Genomic DNA, 13,108 nt, shown 5'->3' on the forward strand with positions numbered 1-13,108 from the left:
GACCCCCATTCTACAGAAAGATCCCTGTCTGTATGGCCCCTTAAATCTGCATGGGGTCCCATTACACCCAGCTCCTGTATCTTAGCTATTTCTGCAGTGTTTCACCTGGGTATATTCAGCAAGGCAGTGCTCTAACAACACTGGACCGTTTATAAACATTAGTTCTAGTCAGATTGTTAAAGAAATCATTCTATAAGGCCTAACATGCTGTACTGATGTAACCCTGAAAATGAATTTAAACAGCTATATTGAGTTCAGCAAGTAACTCTCTATAATCATAGAATATCAGGGTTGGAAGGGACCTCAGGAGGTCATCTAGTCCAACCCCCTGCTCAAAGCAGGACCAATTCTCAACTAATCTCAACTTCCCCTTCCAGTTTTGCTGATCACATGAAATAGCTCCAATCCTTGTTAGATTATCTGGCAGAGTTTGTACACATCTTGTGTGTTACATGGGAGAGGGGAGGCTAAGAGACTATGGGGAACTGGGGTGAGATGCTGTGCTGCTCTTCAAGGAAGCACAGCACAGAACTTGCAGCCTGGGGAGAAAGGGGGCTAAAGTGGCTTAAAGCCACCTTTGAGCTTTGCTAATCCTGGTTTTCTCTAGGGGCTGCAGGATTCTGGAATAATTTAGACAGCCCCAGGGGGCTAATTTACAGCAACTCCCTTAGGGTGCCCTATGGGTCACAGAGCTGCCCAGAATCTCCTGTGTGATGCAGCTGCACCCTGGACACACCCTCTATGGTGGGACTGTCCTAGGAAAGCAGCTTTATGGCAGTCTTCCACAATGCCTGTGCCAGAATCCACCCTCTGCTGGTTATGGGGCTGTGGTGCACCATGCACTGCTCTGGGACTGGAGCAGGGTGAGGATCATAGATTATTAGGGTTAGAAGGGAACCTCAAGAGATCATCTAGTCCAACCACCTGCTCAAAGCAGGACCAATCCCCAAATGGCCCCCTCAAGGATTAAACTCACAACCCTGGGTTTAGCAGGCCAATGCCCAAACCACTGAGCTATCCCTCCCACCCAACTCCCCAGTGGAGACAAGTCGCTGGTGTGCAGTGGAATATGGAGTACAGCTCTCCAGCAATGGGGAGAGGAGAGCCACTGAGGAGCTTGCGAGCTAACAGAGAACAACCACCACAAGGAGAGAGGAGGCTCTGAGACACAGTGTGCATGAGTGAGCCACCTTGTCTGCATTTGTGCACACAAGTGCTTTTCATAATCACTTCACCAAAGCCTTTGGGATCAAAACACAGTTCCTCAGCTGAGCAGGAAATGGGAAGGGTTCATTCAGCTTTGGGGAAATAATCTGAGGCAGCCATGGCAGGTGAAATAACTGAAGCCAGGTCTTGCTGGGAAATGCCTGGGAAATGCCTGGAAAGATTCCTGCAATTCAAGACAGACCTGGCAAAGGTGCAGGCAGTTATGTTTTGTAGGCCGAAGGCACCATGGACACAGATTTGGAAGACAGGGTAGAGGGTTGCTGCCTGCAGCTGGGACTAGTGGCAGGGAATCAAGAAGGTAGCAATGATATAATAAAGCCAAGAACAATGTAGTTCTGCCAAGTCTTCCCAAATGAGTCCAGTGTCAAATGGATGCTGTGTAAAGGGAATGGAAATATGGAAAGGAGACTATGACTGCAGCAGAAGGGAAGTGGGGGTTAGTTGAAAGTGATGCTTTGGGGAAGAAAACCAAAACCCCAGCGTGACTCAGGAACCAAGGATGTATAGAGAGGAAAGCAGGAGCACACCTGCATTCAGAAGGGATGATGGGATATTTGCCCACCCAAAACAGCCGGGGGTGGGGATCTCACACCACAGGAGAGCAGCAAAGGTATACGTGGGTAGGCTGACGTCCAGCAGGCTGATCCAGTGGGAATTCCACTAGCAAAGCCATTGTGTTGGTGGTTCCAATGTCACTTTTAGCCACTGTTCTATCCCTTTCTCTCTGGGTGATGATGGCCAAACCAGAGCGTGACTACACTAATGATCCTATCCAAAGAATACAACAGTGACCAATCAGGAGCAAAAGGACACAGGTGGAATATTTTACAGCAAGAGCTGGAGAAAATCAAGGAGAAAGCACTGGTTCACGTGTTCAGTAGCGCGCTATTACATAAACGGACAGTCACTATTGCTGCTTGGCCCCTACAGACTCCATCGCAGACCACAGGATAGAGAGGAAATGATGACTGGGAAGACAAGCACCCCGCCACGGCCAGTATCAGTGATGTTAGTGGAGAGGACCCTAGGAACAGCTGAGGAGTTTAAAACTATTGCGGTGACCTGATCCTAAAGTCAGTTTACCTCCTGGTGTAATTTAGAGCATTCCCAGTCCAGCTGGCTATGGTCTGTAGGGATTGCTGGGATGCAGTGCATTCCAACCAGGCCTACTTTTTCCCTGGGGGAATTACCTTTACACCAGGGGCTGCAGAATGGGAAGGGGCCACACCGGTTCTTTGCCAGCCCAAGAGGGGATGCTTTTTGGACCATCACTGTGGGAACAGTGCAAAGGACCCGGAGTGGGGCTCGGGAATGAGCCCCTCAGGTATGAATTATTCCTCCACCCTCAGACCATGCTGTGGAAGCAATGTGTTTCCTAATGCCTCAATGCATGTTGTAAAATTTATGTAGACCAGCAGGTCTGACAGCCATGGGAAGTGCCTTTCATTCCACTTTAGCTCCACCACAGCAGATTATTACTTACTATCCATGCCACTGACAGCAATGGGAAACAGCATGGCTTAGCAGTCACTGAAACCATCAGATCAATATGAAGCACTGTGCAAACAACTTCCTCCCATTGCAGGGAGCAATTCATGACACAGCACTCTTGGATTCACCCAATGCTCCTCCCCACTGCTCCCTGCACATTGTGGACTTGGATTATTTTTTTTTCTATTTTCTGTTGGGAAAATGTAAATGAAACACTTTGTTTTGGGGTCATTTTGATATTGATCTCTGCATCTGCCTGAGCTCTCCCATGCCTTACAGAAGCTGTGGTTTTTTGATCAGCTGTGTATTAAAGTCAATGCACTGTTCACCTAAGTAAAGTTATGCATACATTTGTGTTTGCAGGGTTGGCAAACATTAGCACACTTCAGGGAAAAACTCTTATCACAGAATGGTTCTGGGCTTCACATGCACTACCATACAAACAGACAGCATCGCATCTCCGGCTCTCTGATGCCTGCAGAAATGCCTATGACTCTCCACAGCAGAGATTTATCTGTGAATTCCTGGAGGGGAAGCCACAAAGACCCCAAATCTCGAAAGCAAATAAGCAGTACTGAATAAAACCTGCAGCAAATGGTCATACAATGTCCACCTGATGTAAATCAGCACAACTCCTCTACAGGCAATGGAGCTTTGCCAGTTTGCACCAGCTGAGGACTTGGCCCACAGATGAGAGGGGAAACCCCACCCAAGGAACTGATAGTTTGGGGAAGGGGGTCGGGGTACAATTCCTCTGTGTACCCCACTTACAAATCAATCCCTGTCCCACAGCACTGAATCACTTACATTCCTTTGTTCTTCCCAGCAGCATCATTCTGGCCAGCTCGAAAAAAGCTTTGATTTCCCTCTCGTAGAGTCTGCTAAGATTCCAGGCATAGACCTGGAAGGGGAAGGAATGGGTGGAAATGTCAGTGGGTCTCTCTCCTGTCTCTCTGCAGCTCCCCATCTCAACCACCACTGAGCCATTCTCAGCAGTCTCTCTACTGCTCCTAATACAAAGCCTACTGCAGTCAGTGGAAACATTCCTGTTGACTCTGATGGGCTTTGGATCAGGCCTTTGGGAGAACTGTGGAACTGATTATAAAAACCTGGGAAGGGAAGAATCCAGCTGCTCAGCATTGAAGCCCATTCTAGAGTCGTCATTTGCTGGCTTCAGTGAGCAGGGTTGTTGAACCGCAAAGCCTCTGGCACCCAGACTATGCCACAGCAAGCACACTGTGCCGTGGACAATAGCATTGGCTTGGACTTTGTCTTCCATGAGGGTGAGCTTTACTCTTAACATGAAAACACAGCTTCCAGCATCCTACCCGGCTCTTGTTTTCAGCAAACGGGGCAGCCCCACAGTAAGGAGCACACTTGTCACTGAAGGGCTATCTGCCTTCCGACTGCACACTTGGCTTTCACAAGCTAAGTAGCCTCAGAGGTGATCAGTACTTCGATGGGAAACTTCGAAATCAGTGATACTCAGACCTCAGTGAATTAGGAGCCAAATCAGTGATCAACATTACCCAAAAGAGCCACTGTAGTGTGAATTCATTGTTTCATTCAATATAAATAAAATAAATTCATTCCTATATATATGGTTCTCACAGCAAAATGACTGACCAAGCATTCTACAATTGGTTAATAACACAGTAAAAGCATCCTGATTGGTTAAGAATGAAATTACGCAGTGTTTTGATACCCCGTGCTGCAAAGAGCCGCAGGAGACACATTGAGGAGCCACTTGGGGCTCCTGAGCCTCAGTCTGAGGATCACTGCTCTAAAGGGGAGCTGCAGGGAGCAGTGCTAGTGATTTAGCAGGTGCTACTGTTCTCTTAGTCTGAGCAATGGAGGAATGCCCCGGCATGGTACGAGGGGGTTCTGTCTTTCTGATCAGATGTAGGTATTGGCCTTCATTGAATACTGAGGGGCCCATTGTATGTTTGATATTCTCAGGGATCAAACCCCATCAGGCATTCTTTTATCCCACTCTGATGGTGGCTATGCTGCAGAGCTGGGACTCCGATCTGGGTTCAGTCCCTTGCTCTAACATAGACGCCTATGCAAATAGCTCACTATAAAATGGGGATAACGCTACCTTAGACGGTCTTGTCTAATTAGATTGTGAGCGTCTCTAAGCAGAGATTGTCTGTTACTATGAATGTGCCCATGGCCTGGCATCATGGGGCTCTGATCTCAGCTGGGGAAATTCAGATAACGATGACTATTCTTGAGTAGTGTCCTCATTCAGAAAACAGGGCATAGCTTTAAGCCAAAGCCCAAAAAACTTTACATACAATACTGTTGTGAATAAAAGTGATATTTCCATGGTGATTTTGTTATTTCATCTTTATATGAACACGTCTATATTAAAATACCACAGCGTAGAATGCTAACCCAATTAAAAACATCACATTTAAGTGGAATAATGTAGGATTATTTATTGTTACCCCACCATGGCTGATGTTGTAGTGGATAGTTCATGTGCGAGGCCGTACCTTTGGGAGATCATAGAACAGGATCGGGTTGGCATTCTTCAGCCAGGCCATAAGTGGAGTGTAAGGTAGCAGGTCATCATGGTAGGGCCCATGGGTGGATGAAATTAGCTCACTAGCCTGCTGCATTCGAGCAGGAATTTGACCATTTCCCTGAAACAACAGAAAGAGCAAATCCTAGCTCAATAAAATCATTGATATGCAGCACTTGGCAAATTTAAATGAATCTCTCCTGGATTGCATGGGAAGCTCCAGTTCTGGACAGGGACGCTGGAACAATTTGTATAGTGGGGGTGCTGAGAGCCATTGAACCAAGCTGTAAACCCTGAATATAATGGAAACTGCTTCAAGCCAGGGGGTGCATCAGTACCTCCCATGCCCCTACTTCCAGCACCTTTGGTTCTGAAAACATTTGAGAAGCCATAAGTTACTTGGGAGAGCAATGTTAAAAACCACTATGACCATGTGTCTATACTTACTGCTTCACCAGTATAGCAATACTATGCCGGCAGAGTGGATGCAGCTTATTGGTGCAAAGCTGGGCTATTACTAGGATAGCTTATTCCATCACCACCACCCCTCAAGGAAATAAGCTATTCTGGTATAGCAAATATAGCTGCATCTACACTAGAGGCCTTTGCTGGCAGGCTACATAAAAAGCACTAGCGAAGTGCTTTCTCAATTGCAGCAACCAGGGGAACGCACAAGGAGGGGCAAGCAGAGACACGCCCTGCCCTCAGTAATCAGCCGGGGGCACAGAACTTCTCTGGCTCCAGCGAGCTCCTCGGGGGCGGGGGATGGGCGTGGGCACAGAATGTGCCCCTCCAAAAGGGGTCAAATTTAAATTCCTGCACATACCCCAGCAGCAACTTTCAGTCTCTTCCCTCTTGTGATGCTATAATTTCATTAGTTTCCAGTAAACATAGAGTCCTACAAGCTAATTGGGACCTAAGTTTCTAATGTATATAGGAAATCGGGGGCGGGGGGGGGGAATCACTTCTTTAAAAAAAATGTCGTTCAGGCTAAGCCTTTTTTGAATTTGACTGCGGCAAGACAGTGCCATGGGAGGACAGTTCTCCAGATCAGTAAATATGTGCAACACTGCCCCCCTGTAAGAGAGTCGATCCAAGGAAGATTTGTTTAGGTGTGTCTAAAGAAGGGCTGGGGAAGGCACGGGTGTCTTTTAACCCTTTCTGTGCCAGTTTTTAGGGTAGCACTTTCTATACCTCCAACATTGCATTGCCAAAATATTAATTCCTTTCAGTGTTTAGCACGTGCTGGCAAGCTTGGGGTTAACCTACCTGCAGTTCAAAGATGCTTGTAATATGGCTGATGAAACTGTTTTCAAAGTTCTGCTTCAGTGTTTCAAACATGATCAACTGTTCTGCTATGGCCTGCAGCTTCCGGTAACCTTGAGTTAAGGAGAAGGCTGACATAACGAGAGACTGCACATGCAGCGTTGTGCCCAAAGACACATCAGTTGTGAAAGTGACAAATATGACAGGTCTCAGAGACGTGCAATTTTGAAGAAATACTCTAATCCAAACCCCAAAGGAGTGAAATATTAACTGCAGCACTAAAATAACAAGGGCAGCGCCTGAGTTAAAAAAATATGCATGCAAAGTACACCGCTAGCTGTCTATCTTCATGTGCAAAAATCCAGTTTCTGTATGATGCGATCACTGCCCTTTCATGCACAAATGAAGCATATCACTGCACCCATGGGGTTTTGAAATCAGACCCACGATGTATTATTCTAAAGGAAAAACTAATTCCCCAACACTCATATAAATACTGTACAACTGGGCTGCCTTTTGGTTTTCTGTTAAAAACAGGCTTCTGTTGGCTCCTTTCCTAAATATAAGACCAGATAAGCAGTCAGCATATAGATGGCTCCTGACTGCACGTTGCTCTAATGTATTTAGGGGAAAGGGTGCCAAAGCTTAACTTAAGCTTGCTCTAGCAATGCTTTCCCCTACCCCATAACATATATAGACAGAGAGTGGGCTGACTAATTCTATAACCTGGAGGAGTAGAACCCTTTCCTTCTGATTCCTTTCATCACAAATATGCACTGATGGGGCTGGCCTGGCAATCCCAACCTTTTCCCTGGCTGTGAAAACAGCAAGTCCAGGATGACAGGCAACACCAGAGTGTGCTTCCAGGATTTTGCTACAGTTGAGTGCTAGAATTCAGGGCTTCCTTCTGTTTTGGAACTTTGCCTCAGCCAACCTGCAGGTGAAGGGTTTGGGGCAGTCCCTGGAAATCCGGAAGGCCATGGTTCAGAGGAGGACCTCACGGCCCCGTGACTCAATGAGCCTATGCGAAGGTTGGACAATACAGTGCTGACTGTAAGCCAATGGTGCTGATAAGGCACAAAAGGCGGCAGTTAGCTTCTACTCCTACTCACCAGGCTGTATCTGAACATTCATGCAGCTGGAGAGAGCTTCTGCTGCTGCAATGCAGGCCTTCACTTTGCTGGGGCTAGAGAGGTCGCCCCGGCTCAGAACCTGGCGGTGCTTCTCGCTAAGGTCCAGGTTACTCTAATTAAAAACCCAAGAGAACTGATTTAATGCATGCTGTCTCCCTATCCCTCCTCCCCTTACCAGCATCGGAGTTTGATGTCCTATACCCTGTGTGCACACATGAAGGATAGGCACTCTCACTGTTTTAAGTGGCCCCGTGCTACATTAAACTGACAGGCTGCATTCCCAGTCAAATGCATCGTGCTGCCATTTCCCCTTCCAAAATAATAGTGCACCATAAAAACAGCAGAGCTCCCAAATGGGATCATGGCAAGGGAGAGCCTAGGGATCCAAATCACAGAGCAGGGCTCCAGGCTGCTAGGGGCTGTACAAACACATAACACACAGACAGTCCCTGCCCCCAGGAGATTACAAATTAGAGAGGATTATTGAAGTCCATGCAGCCAGGGGCAACTATTTTAGCATCAGATTGCTGCCTCAGCAGCAGTGCGAAAACCTCATGCCACTGTTCTCGTTCCCATGTGACATAGTTATATGGGAATGAGACATAGTGACATACTTATAACAGGAGAGGCAGCACAATCCTGGAAGCTGATTGGCTGGTGAGGAGATAATAAGAATTTCAGGTAAACATGGTCCAGAAAAATCAAACATTTCTCTCCTTTCCCCCACCACAAACATGACCCTTGTTGATAGTAGCTGCATCCTGTGCTGCAATGCAATTAAAGAGTTAATGATTTAGCTGTCGCTATGCCCAGGAGTGATGCTGAAGATCTGTGTCATTGCTGATAAAGCACTGGTCTTTGTTGGGAACTCATGGGCCATTCTGTGCTCCTTTCTGTTGCCTGGTCAGCTAGCAGCATGACACATCAAGCTGTCTGTGTTCCAAGAGACTCTGATTCCAGTCATATCACCTCTGCTGCACCTGGGCCACACCCCCTCATTTTAAATCTGAGCAGTGTGCCCATCACCATATTATCTAGGCCTCAAAGAACTGCCTGGCTCCCTCAGTCCTAAGCCAGACAGGCTGGGAGCCCTGTGGAGGCAGGTCTGGCTCAGGGTCCCTAAGCCCAGTGGGAGTCTGTCCCCTGACTTCAATGGGCCATGCATCATTCCCTTTGTGACTTCACCTACCGTGAGGAAGACAATCTCGCTCATGAGCTTCTCATGGTTGGAGTCTATCTGGTGCAGCAAGGAGTTCCCCTGCTGGATGTGATCCATCTGCTGCTTCACGCTCCCCAGCAGCTCATCATAAACTTGCAAAGTCTCTTCCACTTTGGCAACTTCTGCCAGGGCCTTGTCAATGGAGCCCATCAGCAATGTCACCTGTTTCTCGGAAGAGATGATGGCCTGGAGATTGGCCTGTGAACAAGAGAAGCAGAGCGCTCTGGTACAGCACTATGCTAGTGCAGTGATGGGTGCTGTAGTTGGCTTATATTCACATACACACAGACACTTTGATCATTAGCTAGGATCAAAGACAGGGACTTCTGCAAGAAAGCCACCAGGCCTCTGCCACTTGGGCCAAAACAGAACTCCTTCGGTGGCAATGTGCAACAGTTTGTTAAGATGACTGGGGTCCACTACTAGAGATAGACAGTCTCTCTCTCTCTCTCTCTCTCACACACACACACATACACACACACACACAGAGTCAGTGTATCCTATTTATACTCAGCTAAGATAAAATGCCTTTGGATTAGTGCCATAGCAGCAGAGGTTTCTGGAGGCCATGCCATGCCATGGGGTTCTGATGTGTGCCGTGAAAGATTCTGAGAGTCTGACATGTGCACAGCACCAGCTCAGAATATGATGCCACATGCATGGCAGCTTCTGAACCACTCATGCAAACACAAGACCCTTCCCTAGATACAGCCTTTGAAGGTCTTGAAGTGATATTATGCCAGGGAAATGTTGCACGCTGGGCATGTGTGGAGCACATTGCTTTTGTGTTCAGATAGGAAGACAAGCTCCATGGCGTATTGTAGTATCCACCTTCCTTCCCACTCTGAGGAATTCTTCTGCCACCTTCAGTGGGGCTGCCGGAGGGAATTCAAGATGGCAGTTCATGTGTGGGGCTGTCTCAATTTATGTGCTGTGAGATTTCAGGGGACCCGTGCCATGCAGGGATATGAAGTATTACAAAGTAGGTCCACTCCCATAATAATTTCAATCTGACACATTGTCTAAGGGTCCTGTGCTGTTCTAATAGCACAGCCTGGATAGCTAGGTCTTGCACTGGAGAGATCCATTGGATTGAGAGAGGAAGTGAACAGACCTTCCTCCTCAGGCAGGGGAGAGGTTCTGCTTCTGTATATCCAGTTTAAGGCCATGTCCATCACCGCACATGTGCTGTCAGCCTCGCTCACCCCAAAACCCACAAAGGAAGGCTCTATGCTGCTTCCTCTCCAGCCTTCCACACTTCTGCTCCTCAATGCAGCTCCCTGGGCCCTCAGATTCCAGGCAGCTGCTGCAGAGCGCCCCATAGCCCCTGAGCTGGCTGCTGCACCAGAGAGATGGTGGAAAGCAGGAGGCCCTGTAAGAGCCCCATACCGGCCCAAGGAGGCTAAAGGAAATAGCAACTCCAGCAGAGTAGCTGGAACCGCCACTGCTAACTACTAGAGTAGACTCCACAAAGAGCAGAAGAAAGAAGGGTGCTGTAGGACTGGTGATGGCACCTGGTTTTCCTACAGGGCCCTGGGTGCACTGCTACTTCCTGCTCCTTCTGGGGGGACACACTGGGGGCAGCAGCAATGACTGGCTCATTGCTCTGCTGGAGCTCTTGCTCCCCTCCACTTGCCAAGGGTGAGTGTGGACTCCGGGGTGCTATGTGACCCTATAGCCAGCTCTCCCTATGGCCATAGTTCTCTGCATTCCCACAGAAGTGTCTGACCCAGGCCATCATGAGGAAGCACGCAAATTCTGAGCCAATAGCCACCACACACATGGATTCCTATGTGTTACCCTGCTGAGCAGTTTTGATGGTGGAATTAATGAACAGTTAAATCATGCATGACATGTACATATATATAAGAAAATGGGAGGCACTATTAGCCTCAGGAGGTCTTAGACATTTGCTTTGACTGGCCATGGAGCTATAATTGCTTGTTAATCATCACTGATAAGATCTATTAGAGATTAACTGGTTTTGAAATGGTAATTGAATCGTAGCCACTGGTTGAAGCACCATGTTGGGTATCAAATAAGATAATCGATAGACACAGGCCTGGGAGGATTGAAGTTTCTGGTCTGTTGTTTTTCTGTCTTTTAAATGAGTTTGTCTTTGTTAATATTAAAATTAGGTGATGAGTTTTTTAGTAAATAAAAAGCAACATCAACAGAAGCATCTGTGCCCCCACAGTAAACACAGGCAGTGCTTTGCAACCATGAAGACCACAAAGGAAAGGAGACAGAGGTTCTGTAAATCAACAAGAGGCCTGGCTTCCTAGAGAAGTTAGAAGGGGCTGTGTGATGGGGTATTCATCCCAAGCCGGAAAGGAAGGGATTAAAAGTAGCCTAGGGAGGCAGTGCAGGGAGCAGCCAATCGGAGAGTGGCTGCACAGAGCAGCCAATCAGGGCCAAGCAGGCTCACAAAAATGGGAGCTGCTGGGCAGACCAAGGTCAGTTGCTGTAGGGAGCCTAAGGAGAGAGAACTGTGTTTCTAACAGCCTGCAGGAAGGTAGCACCTTGGACAGAGCAGTTGCTGTCTGGCTGCTGGGACCTGTGGATTGGAGGCCCTGAGAAGAGTACAAAGAAGGTTCTGGGGCCTGTGGGGAAGTGGACAAGGGAACTGAAGCAGCTCTGCTGGAAAAGTTAAAGAGAGGCAGCATGAGCTTCTATAGCCAGTGTTCCTGGGCTGTGCCTGGAGTAGTGGGTGGGCCCAGGTCCCCTCTTCACTGGGTGAGTAGCTGGACAATAGAACTGGGAGATACTCCCCCCACACAGGAACATGGATGGTGACATGGCTGGAGGGCTTTGTCATGAAGAGGACATTGCCGTTCCTGGACTGAGGCAAGTCTGTAGGAGGAGAAAGCGCTGGGAGCAGCATTACCAGGAGAAGGCGTGCTGAATGAGAAAGCTAATCTGTGTGATGGTGGGCAGGAGGTGCCACTCTGGTGGGGGAATTCTGTCACAAGCTGCCCTAGACCCAAAGAAAGTCAGTCTACAGAGCCTCACTGAAGGCAGATCTCATTTCTGCTCCCCTGAAGGGAGCAAGGCCGCCACTTCCTGCAGCTCCCATTGGCCAGGAATGGCGAATCATGGCCACTGGGACCTGCCGGGGGCCATGCCTGCAGACGGTCAATGTCAGCAAAATGTCTTGTGGCCCTCAGATTACCCTGATGGGCTGCAGGTTGCCCACCACTTCCATTGAGGCACTGGGCATATCTGTCTGTCCCACACATGGTGCCATTTAAGGAGAAGCATGGCTTGAAGCTGGTGGGCTTGGCCTCAGCCATAGACAAAAAGACCCACAATGGAGCAGGGAAGATTCAGTGGAGCCCTAAAGAAAACAAAGATCTGAAAACTGGGCAAATAGCCTGCCACTCGCTCCTTGAACTCTAATAAAGCCATGTATGAGGAGAAAAGAGGGCAAGCTTTTCCACAAGCACCTGATGGGAGTGATGACAGAAACCACTGAGCTTCTGCTTGCTCAACACCCCCTCACCTTCCAACACTCGGGAGGAACTGAGTAGCATTTGGGGCTTTGTGTGTGGCTCCATGCTGGTTCTTATCTCAAAGACCCACAAAAACTAAGGCAGGCAACTTTTCCTCCCGCTCTGAAATTTCTTGGAAGCTGCCAGGTAACAAACCAGTGTAATTTCCCCATTGCTGCTCAGCTGCCTTTGAGTCTCAGATTTCCAGCTTCACTGCAGTGGCTCCAGGCTATGCTCCACAAGGTTCCAACTGACATTTTGTTTTTTATTAAGTGCTACTAAATTATAGCCATAAACCTCCAGCAAGCCTGTCACTGCTGTCCCTTCTGATTTTCTTATTAGGGCTTTTCAGAGCCTTGGGGCTTTGCCTTTAGCAAAGCGGCACCAATCAAACTGGCAGGAGAACTGCTAGAAGGGACAGCTCTCTGGAGAAATATTGCTCAGGTAATGATAATAACTCTACTGCATGAGACGTCTCAGAGTTTCAGAAACGCATGTGGATTTAAGAATGCCCTGGAAATCAGCAAGTGAACTAGGGTATCAAAGTATGAACTGGAGCTCCAGGCCTCACAAATACAATGGCCACCATCTCACTCGCCACAAAATTTTAGCAACATTTTGTTAATGTTTGCAAAGTGCTTTGAGATCCCTAGAGGAAAGGTGCTCTAGAAGAACAAAGTGTTTATTGTTGTTATGCTGTAGGAAGTATATGAGCATATGCATGACTCAGTTGTACACAATAATATTAATA

At 47.9% G+C, this 13,108-nt stretch overlaps 1 protein-coding gene across 3 annotated transcripts in view; it reads right to left on the reverse strand.

The window, feature by feature from the left end:
* Positions 1-13,108, reverse strand: part of LOC120372511 (exocyst complex component 1-like) — an 80,088-nt gene that overhangs the window by 35,532 nt on the left and 31,448 nt on the right. For all 3 annotated transcript variants that reach the window (XM_039489693.1, XM_039489692.1, XM_039489694.1), the window contains exons 6-10: positions 8,837-9,064; positions 7,627-7,759; positions 6,518-6,627; positions 5,220-5,369; positions 3,526-3,619 (exon numbers count right to left, since the gene is read on the reverse strand). In XM_039489693.1, the coding sequence (XP_039345627.1) occupies positions 3,526-3,619; positions 5,220-5,369; positions 6,518-6,627; positions 7,627-7,759; positions 8,837-9,064 (715 nt within the window). The remainder of the gene's footprint in view (positions 1-3,525; positions 3,620-5,219; positions 5,370-6,517; positions 6,628-7,626; positions 7,760-8,836; positions 9,065-13,108) is intronic.

Source organism: Mauremys reevesii, linkage group 9, assembly GCF_016161935.1.
Source record: "Mauremys reevesii isolate NIE-2019 linkage group 9, ASM1616193v1, whole genome shotgun sequence".
NCBI lineage: Eukaryota > Metazoa > Chordata > Testudines > Geoemydidae > Mauremys > Mauremys reevesii.